The following is a 17,373-nucleotide window of genomic DNA, read 5'->3' as shown; positions in this document are numbered from 1 at the left end:
AGGAGAGAGATAGCCCACGAGCACCGAACGTGAGGATATAAAAGAATTTGACACAAGCGCGCGCAGTTCCTTTTTCTTCTCTCTCTCTCCTACTCCCTCTCGTCTCGCTGTTAGGAAGGATATAATGTAGGTCGTATAACGACGTAAGAACAGCTGCTGCTACACTACTACTACCACTACCACCACTAGGAGCTGCGGGCACGATAACGTAGATGCGAGACTCGACTACTACTCGGGGACGATCGCCACACACACACACATACACAGCCGCGTGCACTGGTGCGCGAGTGCACATTTGTTTTTACTGCATTCCCAAGTCGTTGTTGGCCCGCTGCTGCTTCTGCTATATGCTATATCGTTATTTATAACGTCTGCGACGTGCTGCTCTTCTCTTCTCTCTCTCTCTCGCATATAGTAGAGAGCGCACGAAGAGATGAACTTTTCACGTAGCTCTAGTAGTACACTCGCGCAAATACGCGCCAACATGTATATTATGAATTGCTGCGAGAGAGAGATGCAGATTGCGTGTGATTACGGGGATTTTGAAACTTTTATTATTGCTTCAACTTGCTTTAGCTACGCTTGTACACGATACGATCTCGTACTGCTGCTGCTGTTGATTTTTTTTGCCTCCTTTTACGAGATCGAGCTTTCGAGTGTTTGTTGAAATTAACGCGCGCGCGCATACGCGTCTCGCAGTTTCGAATTCATCAATTTTAACAATTCATCGCTCCCGCGGAGAGTAGTTAACTAGTTTGCATTCGTATGCATGTATGTTGTGTGTGTGTACTCTTGTTGCAGCGCAATATAACGGCCAGGGCCGAGCGAAATAGAAAATTCACGTACTACCACTACTGCACGAATCGAAATTTCCATGGCAATTATTTAAGAGTTTATTATACGCGCTTTGGCTGCGCTGCGGGAAAAATGCCCGGGCACATTTCTCAAGCATTAGCTGCTGCTGCTGGAATAAAAGAGAAAGAGATTGAAAAAGATTTACAATCCATTAGGGCAACGGTCTGAATCCTGCGGAATTAACTTTAAATCGACGCGCTTATTTCACTAATTTCGGTAATTAGGATTCCGAAAAATAAATCCTGTTATTAGTATTATTATTATTATTAAGCCTTTATAGGATAATGAATCTAGAAAAAATTATTCGTAAATGTTGAAATATTTATCATTGATTTTTCTTTAGTTATAGTCTCGAACTTTAAATTATTTAATTATCCAAAGTAAGCTTGCAATTCCGTGAATTCCCTGAACTCGTAATGAAAGCTTTATAATATCGTCAAAGTGCATAACGAATAGCAATAATAATAACGAAATAATAATTGATATAGTAGGAGCTGGGCAAATCAAACATTGACCATGCATTATATTGCGGTGGGGAATAACGCAATATTTCTTTCAAATATACACCGTGTGGGTCATAAGGCTGGGCAAATTCGTTCCATAATGAATTTACTCGCTGAAAAACGTCGACGACTAGAGAGCTTAAAAAAAATTGTCAAAATTTTATATAATAGCCTCGAGCGGCTTCGTCGTCGCATGCTCGGGGGGTAGGTACTAAAATGTCGGAAATTATCCTGCGCGCATGTAGAGAGTAGATATATACGTATACATAAAGTCATATAACTACGCGACTTTGCAACTCTGCTCTGCTCTCTCTACTACTTGGACGGCGGCACACGCTACTAGCGTAAGCGTCGTCGTCTGTGCCTAGGTGCACTGCCGTGCACGTATATATATAGTATATAGTACATATAGGTCGAGCTCGAAGGCATACGCGGAAGACGGATTATTCTTATACTCATGTAAATTTAACCGTATAGTAGTTTGCCGACTCTACTACTAGCGTCGTCCCAAGCTGTTCCTCATTTAATGAGAGTGTCATTCGCGCGCGAGAAAAGTCTCTCTCTCTCTCTCTCTCTATGTACATATAGGTACAGCAACTCGTGTAGCAAGAATTTTCCATTAATTACGAGAGAGCGGCAACAAGCGCGCGCGTACCTCGACGTTAAAAGTTAACCCAGAAAAGAGAGAACCTATACCTGCCTGGCAAGAGAGTTTAAGAATCGCTGCACTTGCGCTTCAAGTGTGTATACTACTACTACTACCACTCGCCCTACTCTCTCATAGTAATTGTTTTTCTTTTTTCTTAATACACGTACGTGTAAGTTGTAGAATTCAAAATTGTCTCTCTCGCTCTCGCAAAGCAATTCTTTATAACTGCACATTTGCAGCTACAGCTGGAGAACGTGCGTGTATAAATTATAATATTTGCCTTTCGTTTTTTCGCGAGAGTTAACAATAAAAATATTTCTACAATTTACTAGATTTGCACCGAGTCGTTTTTTTTGTTGTTTCTTTTCATACTGTACTGCTCACAGCACACGCAGTCATATCGTTATATTCTAGCTTTTATATTAGAGCAGCGGCAGCAGCAACAGCAACTAGACGACGAAGACGAGTTAACAAGATGAAACAGCATTAGAAGCCGATGACTCTGTGCGTATACGAGTTTTGCCGCTTTTGAAGAAAAGCTGCAGCAGCAACGAGAGAGAAGAGAGAAATTCGTCCGCATTCGCGCGATGCATCTCTCTCTCTCTCTCTCTCTCTCTCTCTATCCTCTCTTGGCTGCTGCTGCAGTTGCGTGTAGTGCTAAATTCACGGAGAAATACACGCGTATTACTGCGTGCGACGTAGCTGCTGCTGCCTCGCCCGCCTTTGCGCGCGACAGTCTACACCACCTGCTATGAAAACGGATGGCTTCGTTCGCTCACGAGCGCCTGCTGCTGCTGCATATACATACGACTGCTCCGGGTCTTTCTCTCTGTCTCTATATATATGTCTTCATCTTGTCGGCCGTGCGCGTCCGTGCGTATGTGCGCGACATTTTTTATGCATTTTTGCGAAGCTTACATTCCAAATGTACCGGTTATTAAGCCGCTCGACACTTTTCCACGCGTCTATTTTTCAATTTCCAGTTTTGATAATTATTTATATCGCTCTCAAGATTATACCGCTGCTACTTCTTGCGTGATTTGGAAATTGAACACTCCCGATACGCTTCTCTCGTTGAATTGCGCGTGCCAAGACCGAATCGAAGAAGAACAAAATCCACTATCTTCCCCGTGCGAAACCACCGCAGCAGCATCGAACGGGTAGTTAGCTCGTCTAGCTAAGTCACGAATTTATGTATACTTTATTTTATTTTATTTTTGCGTGGCGAACCACCGTCACTCAAACCGTTCTAGCTTCAATAATGCGGTTCTGCGCGCGCGCACAGGGTTGTGATATAGCTATAGCGCACTTGTGGTTTTATTAAAATTTCACCGCTCGAGCTATATGTAAGAGAAAGAGAGACATATAGAAGATTGCGATTGCTATTTCTTTCGGTATTTAGGACACTATTTCATTTCGATGATTCCTTCCGATTGCCACACAGATATAGATTCTTATTATTCTTCCTTTTACAATAGAGAAATATTAAATTTAGTGTGTTCGAGCTGTAGCAAAGTGCAAAATGTCAAGAGAGCAGAAGACGAATGACACCCTTAACCGAGCTTCGGTTTATTCGCCGATATTTCAAGCCAATATAAAACGACGTATTATGTAAGAGGATCTTTTGCATTAATCAGTCGAGAATAATAAGAGAATTCAAAAGTCTAAATTGCGAATGTATAAATTTTAATATTCAATCGATCTTCTTACTCATAGGCTTGATTTTTCTTCGTGCAAGATCGTTACTTCGGAATGATTAAAATCTGCATATAAATATTAAATAACCTGAAACTGTTCAGAGTAACGTAACACAGAGGTGGCGAATGATACCTTTAAGTGTTTACTTTCTTTTCTATAGAGTTACTTAAATCGTTACCACAATTCATTTCTCAATAAAAATAATGACCCAGTGAAGAAATCACGACCAATGTTTTCAATGTTTTAAAATACCTCATCATTAAAAGGCTTGTTTTTTACGATTTTCCAGCTACTATCATATTACAAATATTAAACGTCCTTTAAATGACTTGAAAATGACAATTCATTTATTTCAAAAAATTAAGACTAGTTTTCAACCACTGTAAATACTTTGAAGCTCCGCCACTAGATGGCGTGTACTCTTTTATCGGTAAATATGCAACTGGTAAAGTAAATATAATTATATAAGTCAAAGCACGGGTTTATTAAATTGTTAATTTATTAAATTGTTTTTTTATTGACCATGCCAATTTTTTCGTTAGCCAAAAACTAGCTATAAAATGTTAAGAATTTCTCCCAGAGATATCGTTGAAGTTTTGCACTGTCCCTTGAATAATATGATGAAGCGAACCGATTCCACATTGTCGCTATCATATTTGGCTCGTTAAATTCATAGTCACGTAAAATACCAATACGTACCCACCGCACATATATTATTCTGTACATGCCACTCGTGCGTATTTTAATTATCTTAATGTATATTATTGATTCATTTATTCGTATTAAACGCACACGATCGTGGCATTATTAATTTGAATTGTTGTTATTATTTTTGCAGCTCTGAAAAGCCTGAACCAATTGCCGTCATCGAGTGACGAGTCACGTATTAACAATGTCGTTGCAGCGAAATCGGCTCTCCTCTTAATGCGCCGCATCTTTGCAGATGCTCAGGTGAGCAAACGATGATATATTTCTTTAAACTTGCGCGAGTATACATTTATATACGCAGGGTAAAATTTTCCAACCGCGCTTGAAGTAGTGACCGCGGCTGCCTTTGAAAAGCCCACCCCCGATGCAAAACCAAATGTTTTTGAACTAACTGCACTCGGGGCAAGCATCGCTCGAGAGTGTGTATGACCTACATTTTTTTTCAGCAAATTTATAGCACTTAAAGTTCTTCATAATGGCAGAAATGTTTAAAACGAAGGTATATAGCTGCCGCTGCTGCGAGTTGCTGGTACACCCTGTGCCACTGAGTGCAAAGTTCGAATGCCTCGGAGCATGAATCGAGATATCTTCTGTATAATAGCGGGTACAATATTGTATCGTTGCTTATCGCGCCCGAGAGCAAATTTGTACTCGTATTAGTCTATTCAAAGATTGGGTACTGTATACAGGTATGATATATACATTCGAGCCTATTAATTAATGCGCGCGCGTACACACACGCACACACATATATATTCACGCCAAGGGAAACCAGATTGAAAAGTCCAGGCACGTATTTCATCGAAACGCGTGTGAGCGCGCGCGCGCGTTCGTACCACATGACCTCGTTGCGCATTTATACGGTTTATCATTCACATGCCATCATCGTTATTATTTTTCCGCTCGGACGCGCGGCTGCGTAGCTGCTGCCATTTTCATAATTATTTTTGCACAAAACGTTTGTAACAAACGTATCGGAGCTGTGTTTTGAAATTATCGTCGTTATGAATCGCGAAATTTTTAATTGCAATTATATACCCTCTGAACTCGTATGATAACGCGTGCAGGCTCAAACCCCAGCGAACTTTGTCTTTAATCTTTTTCCTACTCGTGGGTATTGCATCGCACCCGCGAGAACACATCGATGAAGTTTCGCTTTTGCATTAACTAATGATTGCGCGAGTAGTATGAAACGCCGCTCGCATGAACCTCGCTGTCAATTATTAAATAAGCATTCTTCGCCTTTTTTCTCTCTCTTTTTTCCTCCGTCTCTCGCGCTCACTCGTCTAGTCGATACTTTTCAATATATAAGCGAGCGAGAAAAATCCCGCGAGTCTGAACGCCCGTGCGCGCGTCGTCACGCTCGTGGCACGAGAGAGATAAAAGGGGCGAGAGAAGAAGGAAAAAAAGCAAACCAGCAGCGGCTCGTGCCTGTCTGCTTTTCATCTACTCTACGCGCGTGTTGCCAGCTCGCTGCTACATCCCTTGGATGTGCTATCATCACGTACGTACCTAATACCGCAGGAATTTCGTTTGGCGTTCACGAGAGTTACTACACGTGAAAAGCATGTAAATATATCAGAGTCTAGCCACTTGAACTTGTAGCCGCTGCTGCTGCTCTCTGCAGTGTTATCGGTTTTCATTCTGCTCATTTTTTCTTTCTCTTTTTATGTTACTTCGGTGGTGGTTGCCCATTGTCGGCTGCCGCGTTCGTGTCAATAAGTATTAGCCGCAGTTATGGCCATCGTAATTTTGACGGAGCTGCGAAAATGAAGATGGATCGACCGCGATGATTTTTTCCAAGTATTTTCCAGCTAGCGTCTCGCGAGGATTCGTTATTTGTGACTCTCGTGCGCGGTAAATATTTTGCTCGAGTATACTTTTGAAATTCAAATAGTCACTGTGTTACGCGAGAGAGATGAAAAAATTGTGCTTCATTCACTCATTCAGGCCAGTCAATTGTAAGTGAAATTAAATTAAAAGAGAGGCAGTGGCGGTACGGAGATGGTTGGATTTTTATGAAAAGCTCATCAAAAATGTGCTTTATAAAGCGTGTACCACTCTTAAATTGATGATACACGAGAGAGAGAGAGAGAGAGAGAGAGGAAAAAAGAAAAAAACGCGAAGCAGTGTTGCCTTTTTGCAGTTTCATAATGGCAGTACATAGTAGGAACAGTTTATCATAATTATTCATTTAGTCCTTTTAACAAAGTTTTACTTACCTCTCTCTTTCTCTCTCTCTCTCTCTCTCTCTCTCTCTCTCTCTCTCTCTAGTGCGCGGTACATTCAAAACCCTCGAGGCGAAGAAAATCTCTGTACAGTTGGCAGCTTTTATTACGATTCACAGTGTCTTAAATCTATTTGCTGAAAAGTTTTCCGCGCTTTTGTATAATAGAACGAGAACGAGAACAAATGCATGCGCGATGGTCTGAAAATCAGAATATCAAATGCGCAACTAGCTTGGCTCTGTGAGCGATTCGACGTGAATCGATTACATAGAAGTGTGTTAAATTTAGGTGAAAAAAAGCTCTCACTCTCCTCGTTTTATGTAGAAGTGCATAGCAGCTGTACAACGGTGAAGTCTGACATGAGAAATGCGCGATTAGAGGAAGGCTTATTAAAGGCAGTGTGGTGCTCGCGTCCATTGGCAATTTAAATCCCCGGCACGCGGCTGGTGATAATTCATCGTCAAAACTAGCTTATGTATATAATACAGGCAGCGCGTCATGAACGAGCCACGGAGTAAAGAGAGTATAACAAGCAAAATGCAAAAATGCAGTAACGGCAGCACCATCAGCATCAGCGAAGTATCGAAGTAACATAAGCCGATCCGTATAATGCGCCGGACATGGAATATTTTTCATTTATACAATATAAACACGCGTCGCGTCGCGAGCGAGCTATAATCGGCTTTGGTACTGCGTTATACACACACACATACAAAGAAGAGAGATCCGCATATGCATATATAACTACTACTATACGAAGGCGGGCGTTCGTGACAATAGTTCACACGCGATTGCCTATGGCGAGAGAGCAGGCAAAGCAGCAGAGACGAGCTTTATATATACGTATAGTGCAGCACGCCGAATCGAGAGAGAGAGAGAGGCGTACACGGAATATATTTACCTAGACTAGACCGGTCTATGCAGAGGATAGTGTGGAAGATAAAGATATAGTATGGAGCTCGAGCGGGAGAGCAAGTGTAGAAGCATGCTAATTTATGGAATTTCGCAAAGCACACACACACACACACACACACACACACACACATACACACACTGAGCATCAGAGGGTACTATAGGTTGAGTTTGGATAGAGATAGAGGCGAAAGGGGTATAAGAGAAGCGATCGATCGAGTCTCGCGTTTGTTTGAAGATTACGATTTTCACTCTGGCCTCTATACATGCGTTTCATTGGATATATCAGACTGTGTGTGTGTGCTGTGTGCTGCGGCTGTGAGTATTCATTGCGGACTCACTGAGTCTAGGTATCTGCGCCGTACTACATGTACGAAATAGTTTCAACAACTATGCTGCACCTTACGTGCTTCGAGCTGCCACACCGAGAGCGGGGGGTGGAGATCGTTCAACCATATTACTACTCGGGTTTGCTGCTTCTGCTGCTGCTGCTGCTAAATCGATGGGCTTCTTTAATTTTGTGCGCGCAAAAAAAGCTTTATTTAGTTTGTAGAGACACGTCTGCTGCTGCCGCCCGTTTTTTTGTGCAAGATTTATCGACCCGCACACGCTTGGAGTACATCCTCGAAAGAAGCTAATCCATTAGTCCATTCATTGATGGTCCTCCGAATAGAGCAGCAGCCCGCGCGTATACATATAGAGAGAGAGAGAGAGAGAGAGAAGATCCAGTGGAGCGTCGTCGTTCTCCTCGTCGAGGCTAGAGCTGATAACCGCTTTTCATTACGCGAACAAGCCACACGTATATATACCGCACACCATCGGGGCCGGGGGGATGACGCTAATGAATCGCATTGCAGTGTGCAGTGCGCGCAGCTAGTATAGCAGTGCACCGGATTCTCTCTCTAACGCGTTTGTCTTGCTGCGCCGCCGAGGCTTTGGACTTGTTGTACGCGTCGAGATGAAAATTAATAGCCCAAGGAGAAATGACAAGTTTTACCCCTGCACACGGCCGCCCGAACATAGGTTCTAAGCGATAGATTTATATTCAAAACTGCTATCAAGGAATTGCCATTCGGAGGTTCGCTTTAAATTGCGGATTAGGTGAGGTACACACACGCACACACACATGCACGTCGGGATGATGGATTAAATTTCCAGCGAAAAACAATTTGCTATCGCGATGAAAAACTAGAAAAAAAACGAAGAAGGAGTAAACTTGCATTATAAATCGCAAAAGGTGAGATACCGTCCTGAGCTAAATGAATTTCTTCTTGGGGATTAAGGATTAAAGGTTCATTAAAAAAGTTTATATCCTAGTTAGTCTTGGTCTTAAACTATTCAGCCAAGACAAATAGTTGCCCATTGAGTGGGGTAACAAAAAATAACGCAGCATGTTTTAATTCTTTTTTACGAGGTGTACTTTCTGCTACTGCTTCTGCTTGTCGCTCTTATCTGTTGTTTACACAGATTCTGTGTGCCGCGTTGTTGTTTGGTTTATAGTTAACACTTACCTGCCATCGGCTTATCTCTCACTTTCTCTCCAAATTTTCATTGTTGTTAATGTTGCTGTTGTTGTCTTTCGTTCGCCAGGCACTCAACAACGTTTACGTATATTTATCGTTATTTTTACTTCAACTTTGCGGAAACCAAAATCCCTGTGGATGTGCTAACTCATTAATGAAAATTGCGCACTTATGCGAGCTAGGTGAAAAATTAAAATTTGATCGAGAGATATCTTCTTTGCACTTTCATAAAGTTTCATTATCATGGGTACTATTTTGTATCTACTTATATAAATTGATATTGTACGTACAAGATGATTATGAAACTGTATGTAATAATAAAAATTGGAAAAATTCTCGCACTATCGCAATCAATTTATTCTAACTCTTACGTAATGACTCGGGTCCGGAGGAATCGTTTGTCCGACCAGGAAATAGCTTTTCCAATTTTTAATTTCCCCAGGAACGTCCCTTAGCTACTAACGAATAAAATTATATCTTGCCATATATTATGTACCGAGCAGTGTAATGAGGCTTTTTTTCAATATGAGCCGGCTTGATTGCAACGTTTTATGAGAAGACCATGCCGGGCTTAAGTCATAATTCTGCGGAGCGCGCGTGTATCGATCGACCGAAAATACAAGCGCGTATCGGAATTTTACTTTGTATGTTGGAGGAAGTTTGACTAAACAACGGATTAAGCCATATAGAGAGATTTTATTAAAATCTAATTAAATCCGACAGTTTAATCGCATCGAAGCTGGCAAATCATTAAAACTGTTCAATGTTAACAATGAAATAGAAAGAACTAAGAATACGTTACATTGTTGCTTCCTACTTAAGAAAAATAGAAAAAGAAAAATATTGTTTACATTTTGGATTTTTGACAAATGTCTGTAGACGTTTTCTCGAAAATGAGACATCGAATCGTATTAAAATAAACCGTGAGGAATATTTCACAGCATATTTTGCGTATATGTGTAAGATAATTCTGCGCCTTCAAGAATGAAATGTTCATTATAGCGTGTCATTCATTTTGGTATAGTTTCAAAGACGTGCGAGTGCCTCTGTGTATCGCAGTGAATAACTGCGCATCACCAGTCGATAGTGGAAGGAGAAAATAAGTAGTTATCATAATCGCAGGTTCACCTGGTTAATAATGAGTAGCGCGAACAGTCGCTAGTGAGGAATTCGTGCAGTAAACAAGTGTTTATAAATTGGTGATATCGAGGAACAGTGTTCACTACCTAAAACATATAACCTCAAATCGCGAAAAGTCACAGGGATTACACTATAATCAAGCAAGTCATGGAAAGCAGAGAGGACTCTTTTAGGTATAACTTTTTTATGCATACTAAAATAGGGTACTTGAACCAGTTATTGACCGCCTTCGACCAATAAATGACCTCTTTTGGATATGCAATAATTACACTATTTCCTTGTTACATGGCAACCAGACACGAGAAACGAGATGCATAATTCACTTATTATACAAATATACTTTTAATCGTTTTTCGTCGTATACATTCTAAAATCATCAATCACTGGTCTAACTTCCCTATTTTTTTAAACAATCGCTTCATCGGATTCGATTATGCAGGGTGAAGGAAGAGCCAAACGATACTTAACCGGATGCAGGCAACGAGAATATTTTCGATCTGGTGGACACTTGCAAAAATGAAAACTTTGACACATTTACATTTTATAAATCGCCAGTGAGTTCAATGATTGTAATTAAGTTCTTTTTTTCCGCTATCAAAAACTATTAAAAAATTTTAATTTTAGGCAAATCACATAAATGAGTTGAATGAACGAATATTCATAGATTTGGAATGCAAACATGTCAAACTTGAACCAAAGTCTGTATCAAAAACTGTCTGCAAAACTGAATATCAAAGTTGGCTTCCTTTTGTGAAAAAAGAAAATGAAACTCAGAACAATTACTTGCAAGAAAAAATGCTATTAATTTTAATAAGAAAAGGATTCAACTACGAAAATAACAGTCGATTTCAAGAAAATTCCTGTTCGAAGCTTGTCGAAACCGAGGAAGTCAAAATACTGAAAAAAATAAATCGAACCAAATTATCTCATAAATGTAATTTGTGTCAAAAAATTTATAAAGAAGAGACGAGTCTAAAAATGCATATCAATACGATACATAAAAGAACTAGGCCTTTTAAGTGTAAGATTTGTCACAAATTATTTGGAAATCAGTTGAAACTTGAATGACATGCGATGACAAAACATAATCGTAGCAAACCTTTCGATTGTGAGATTTGTCACAAATCATTTGGGCAGAAACATCACCTCAAAGATCATATCAATGGAGTACATGATCGTAACAGACCCTCCGAGTGTGACGTTTGTTACAAATCATTTGCACAGAAAAGTCATCTGAATGTTCACATAAGTACAGTACATGATCGTAGCAAACTCCTCGAGTGTGACATTTGTCATAAATTATTTGGACAAAAAAGTCACCTCAAAGCTCTCATAAATGCAGTACATAATCCCAGCAAACTCTTTGAATGTGACATTTGTAAAAAATTATTTGGATACCAGACAAACTTAAAAAGACACATAGATTCAGTACATAATAAAAGTAAACCCTAGGAGCGTGAGGTTTCTTCCGAGACATGTAGACAAAATTTGGACTTCTACACTCACATGTTTACTCTATGTAATTTTGGAAAATCTCTTCGCGAAGAACAATAAAGTACCTGAAAATGTCATTAATTTTGTCGTGATTTAAAAACCGCTGCCAATTTATTGGCAAAGAGCTTCCTCATAAAAAATTATATTAATGAAAGGGTTTGGTTGTTAAAGGGAAAATTTATATTTCATTTTTAAATTTTGATTGAAATTGTCCGACAAGGTCTGGTTCCAAATCTCATTTTCAAGCCTATCACATAACTTCCTCTATGAGGAGGCAAAAAACTTTGAACTTACCTTTCTTACATGAACTAAAATATAAACAATTTTTCCTACTCTGTATCGATATGTTAGCAGAAAATCTTTGCGTTAAAGCAAAATTGATTCCTAAACTTCGCATGTTGACTCCATTAACGGTTTTCCTTATACGGAGAAAATTCAACAGTATCAATTTTTGAAAATGAAGCTCTATAAGTATGGACCTTTGTGCACACCCAGTGCAAAGCACATGGTGTATCCCATAATAGAAAGACATTATTTCGTCATAATTGATTTCTTACGATCAACTAGGTAGGTCAATATACGCTTGCGCAGCATATAAATGTGTATAACGCATGTAATCGATTCTCTGTGAAACCGAATGATCAAATAATTTTTTTTCTACTGACTTCATACATGTCCACAAATTTTATAAGAATTTCTGAGATCGTCCATCGCGCTCTTTCAGAGGCTTGAAGTACTTAGTTTCTTGTAATACTTTCGCACTTGAATGAAGAGTATTTTAAAAGTTGCATCTTGAAAATGAAGTATCGTCTTCTTTTATTTTTGGATAAAGTCGTTCATATCATGTTTAAACATTTATCATTTTGAATGAATTAAATGTTTTATTTTATTAGCATTCATTTTCGATTATACCAGACCTTACAAGCTTGATATAAGTTGGCTAGCAAATAAATATTAAATTTTTATCTATTTTAATCATGTTATATGCGATTCACGGAAAAGAACATTATGTAAAAAAATTTTTGGCGATTAACTTCTTAATTTTGCCAGAGTGGTCTTGCGTCTTGATCTTTTCCCCTATTTAATTCTAAATTTACGAGTGGCACGAGCCAACCGTAGAGGCAGTAGAAGTGTAGAAGATGAGCTTCTGTGAGGGAAAAAAATTTGCAACAGATTGACTCTCGGTAGTGTCTCTTTCGACCCTCCCTCAGACTCCATTCGTTGGTTATTATATATAGGGAGTTATATGCATGCGCGCGCGCACTCGACCCTCCATGCTCTCAGAGTGTATATCCGTACGCGGCTAATCTACGTCTAAGAAATTATCCCTTTACCGACCCAACCCTGCCGAGCTCGCAAAAGAAAAAAGACGTTTATCTCGCGCATTGAAGTGCAAAAAATTGCCCTCCGAAGAGGCCACTCGTGTTCTTGCAAAGAAGTCGATTATTATAATATTGAAAAAAAGGGGAGAGAAGGAGACAGAGAGAGAGAGAGAGAGAGACGAGGTTTCGAAGCGAAAATTACGACACGGGTTGCATCGCGAGTTCCCGCGGAAGATAAATGTGCAGCAGCAGAAGATGAGCGAGACCGATACCGGTGAGTTGTTTGACGAAAAGTGGTTTTCCCAAGCGTAGTATCGTGTGCTATATACGTTGCGAAACATCTCTCTCTCTCTCGTGAAAGTATTCACAGGTCGTTGAACTCTGGGCTTTTTTTCCTGCTACGGCGTGCGAAAAATAACGCATATATATAGAGTAGCTTCTTCTTTTTCCAATTTTTCTTTTTTTTTGTTTTTTTCACTCCGCGAGCCAAGTCATACGTAAAAAGCTGATGCGAAAAGTTTTTTGGGCTATATTTTATATGGAAAAGTTTCGCGTAAAAGTCGATATCTACAAATAATTCCGAGATGGGTGTAGGGAGCGAAACTAATGCGCCGCGCGCACAAGAGAGAGAGAGAAATTAAGAGAGATGTACGAGCAGGGGTTATAAAAAATGCAAAGAATTAGAGAGACGCGCATGAGAAAAGTCTACTTCGGCAACGAGGAAAAGCCCCCCATGGGTGGATTGGCGGTATACGTGTTGAGTCTCTCAAGGCTTACTGACGAACCATACACGTAAACGTTTGCAGCACGCGTACCACCGCATCTTGTATATATATCTCATTTTCATCGTGTTTATCCCTATTTATTTAAGGCAAAGAACTACTAGCCGAATCAAATTTTCTTTTTGTTTTGTCGTGCGCAGCCAGCCACCGGCTCGTGCGTGCGTCTAGGATCTGAGAAAGGAAAAAAAGAAAGAAGGAAAAAGTTTATCGCTTGATTCGTTCCACTCTCTCTCTCTTTTCTTTCTCAATATATTTTGTGCTTGCGGACTTATATAAATCAAATTTTGTTTGTCGTACGCGTGAGCTAGCTACTGCTCTACTCGTATTTTCAACGTTATTGTATTCTCAAAGTTATAAAACCTTTATACGTTTGTGTTTCTTATTCATATAGTTTTCCACATACAGTGAGAGAGGAGCTTTTATGTAATAGATTACGTGAAACGCACGACTAGTTCTCTCTTGTTCTTCACTTTCTTAGCAGCAGCAGCTCGCGCGGCAGTGGCGGAGCAATATAAACTTGATTTTCTCACCCCCTCATGTAGCCGCGCGCGGCAGCTCTCGCAATAAAGGCTTGGTAACTAAACTACATATTGGAAATAAATTTCATTGTATCGAGCTTTATTGCACGCGCTAGCTTTCTCTCATCGCCTGTCATATTTCCAGGTAAATACCCTGTTCCACAATTACCGAAGCCCGTGCGCCTTTTTGCGCTCTCGTCTCTCAAGACTGAAAAGTGTATTTCGCCATTTCGTCTACTCTCGATACGTACGTACACCCTTAAAATTTTTAGCACAATGCCTTGGAGCTTTTTCCCCCGTGCCTTCAACTGCTGCTGCTCATGCTACCGCCGACGCTGTCTTCATATCTGAGAAGGTAAAGAATATGAGCAAAAAATGAAAAAAAAGAAGCTGCTGGCGTGCATGAGCCCGGAGTCACATAGCGAGAGCTAGTCATATGGAGAAACTTCTCTCTTTGCGCTCTCTCTCTGCGCACTACTTCGCGGCCACTTTGCATTCGTGCATTTTTCGGTACGAGCCAGGCGCATTCTTGCGCGAAATTTTTTTTACGTGTTTTCTTCCGCTACGTAGGATGGGGGAGTGCATAGGATACTCGGGCGTTAGTTCGCACAGACACGGTGAATTTTTTTCCCCTCTTTTCCCTTTTTTTCGCGAATCACAGCCAAGTACGTCAATTTTATAATTAAAAAAATTGTCGAACGAAACGAAAAACACGATGAAAAACTTTCCGTGTTCTAACCTGCTCTCGTGTGTGTCTATATAGCTTGTGTCTAGCCCGGGCGAAACAAAGTCAATACGCACGAGTTGCGACAATTCGACGTGAGCAGAAAATCCGAGAACGAGTAGAAAATATCGCGAGACGCTCGTTGAATTATTCACAAAGGAGCTGCTGCTCTCCCAGGGTCAAAGACGTCCAATAAGAAGAGAAAAGAAGGTAGAATAGGAGAGGAAAGGAAAAAAAGCTACTCTACCCACCCCCTGGTCGTCGTCGTTGGTGGAGAGAGAGACTGAATTAACGAAGGGAGTTGCGCGTTCATTGCGTATATAAAAAAAAGGCAGGCAGCTAAAAAGTAGAAAAAAAACAGAAGAGAGAGCTTTAATAATTTCAATAGGCTATAAAATTACTTCTGCGCAGAACTGAGTGCTGGGCGCGCACGATGAGAAAGTTTGCAGTCATAGTAGCAAGTTCGAACGAAACAAGTTGTACGTATGGAACACATGTTTGTTGCATCGGCGGCGGCGGCGGCGGCGGTGGCCTTTTTTACGACTCATTCGATGTGTTAGCATTGAAAAACAATGTGGAGCTTAATGCGTCGTCGACTCGCCCTAATATCGATCCGCGTCGCGCGCTCATATACGAATCGTATTAAAGCCGCCACAACCGTCTATCATCGAGTCTGCTACTCACTTTCCGCCTTCGTTTTTCTCTCGAGGTCTTTCTCGATTAATTTCATACACGCTGCTCAACTATTGAATAAGTTTCGCGCGTGACATTAGTGTGTGCGTTTAAACGACGCGAGCATGAAAAGTCGCGTCAGTTTGTACCGTAAAACGCGACGACGTACGAGGAAATTGGAATATTTATATTTAATGGCATAAAGCATCAATCTAAACACGCGAGAGAGAGAGAAAACCACACCTAAAAGCCGCGCATTTCTGCCCCCGTCAAAGCGAGAGAGCGCAGAGTTGGAACGATTCCACTCGAAAAGCTCGAGACTACTCCATTTCTTCGCAAGTTGAAATGCTCGGCTCGCTCTCGTCGACGATCATCATCATTATCATCTTTGTTATTATTCATCGCGTCTAGGCAGCTCTCTCGCAGTGAGTAGCCTCATTGATCTCTTTCGTATTTTATATAGGGGCGGGGCGGCCGACTCGAGCCGCAGTCTCTTCTTTTACTACGTACTCGCTGCAAGCTCTCCGCGGCGTAGAGAGAGAGAGCATATAATACCAGTGGGTCAGTCGAGCTTGCCAAGTCCGTTTCTCATTACTCTTGAGCAAACTGTCAGAGGCTAGATTCTAGTTTCTTTCTCTCTTTCTCTCTCTCTTTTCGTCATAACGATGTCGTCAAAAAAGGGCTAACGTACACACAAAGATGCGAGTCACGAGATATATATATATTACATAAATTACATCAGCCTGGGTATATAGGAGTGCGGCGACGGCCGGCCTCAGTTTCTGTAGCACAAAGTTTCGAATAACTGAGTTACGAATTTTCTCTGGCACGTCTACACGTATAACTGAAAATTGCCATTCACACAGCTTCATATAGTACTATATAGTAGAGGCGGCAACGACGACGACGACGACGACGACGACGACGACGACGACGACCATCGAGTTCAATCAAAGTAAGATGAGGCTGCCGGAGGTCGAAATTTCTACGCTCCGAGAGAGAGAGAGAGCGAGAGCACAGCGTCATACACACACACGATGTGGTGGTGGTTTCAATCTTGCCCCCATCGTCGCCCGCAAAGTCTATAGTATTTTCACAAACTCCGTTCCTTCGTGTGTTATAGAGCAGAGTACCTACATACATACTCGTGGAAGCGGCAACTCATACAAAACGTCTCTGCGTGCGAACGGTGCCTCTTTGATAATCAAGTCGATGATGACGACGATGATGATGACGATACGTGTATTCGACGCTTTTCCCCAATTCAATTATTGAAAAGCTATATGCACACACACACGAGCGGGACACACGGCGTCGTGTCGTTTAGTAAACAATTTACGAGTCTATACAATATAGTGTATATAGTACCCACCCCCTCGATCGCCTCTGTTGTTGTTTTTTTTTGCCCACTCTCTATATCGCTTTTGTAAATCTATATAATACACGTGGAGCAGCAAAAAAAAACGAGCCCGAGCCCGACCGGGGTATCAGCGGTCAATGGGGCGTGAACGCATCGATACCTACACACACACGCGCGCGCACACACAGACGGCGATTATAGATTCATCGAATAACGCTTAAACGGCAAAAATGAAAAAAAAGAACCCTCTTGGCAAATAATATTCATGGGGGAGTATATAGAATC

The 17,373-nt window shown here is 40.9% G+C and overlaps 1 protein-coding gene and 1 long non-coding RNA gene across 4 annotated transcripts in view; both read left to right on the top strand.

Annotated features, from left to right (window-relative positions):
* The window catches only part of LOC106654940 (kazrin), a 69,784-nt gene that overhangs the window by 33,770 nt on the left and 18,641 nt on the right, over positions 1-17,373 (top strand). For all 3 annotated transcript variants that reach the window (XM_023458513.1, XM_023458514.1, XM_023458515.1), the window contains exon 2: positions 4,544-4,656. In XM_023458513.1, coding sequence (XP_023314281.1) covers positions 4,630-4,656 — 27 coding nt within the window. In that variant the 5' untranslated portion in view covers positions 4,544-4,629. The remainder of the gene's footprint in view (positions 1-4,543; positions 4,657-17,373) is intronic.
* On the top strand, positions 10,257-11,501 carry LOC106654941. The gene is made up of 3 exons (XR_001339438.2): positions 10,257-10,389; positions 10,656-10,770; positions 10,841-11,501. It is a non-coding gene; the product is annotated as an uncharacterized LOC106654941 (long non-coding RNA).

Source organism: Trichogramma pretiosum, unplaced genomic scaffold (genome assembly GCF_000599845.2).
Source record: "Trichogramma pretiosum strain Unisexual culture from Peru unplaced genomic scaffold, Tpre_2.0 scaffold46, whole genome shotgun sequence".
In the NCBI taxonomy this organism is placed as follows: domain Eukaryota; kingdom Metazoa; phylum Arthropoda; class Insecta; order Hymenoptera; family Trichogrammatidae; genus Trichogramma; species Trichogramma pretiosum.
Note: the sequence above shows the minus strand (reverse complement) of the source record. Positions and strands in the feature narration are given on the sequence as shown.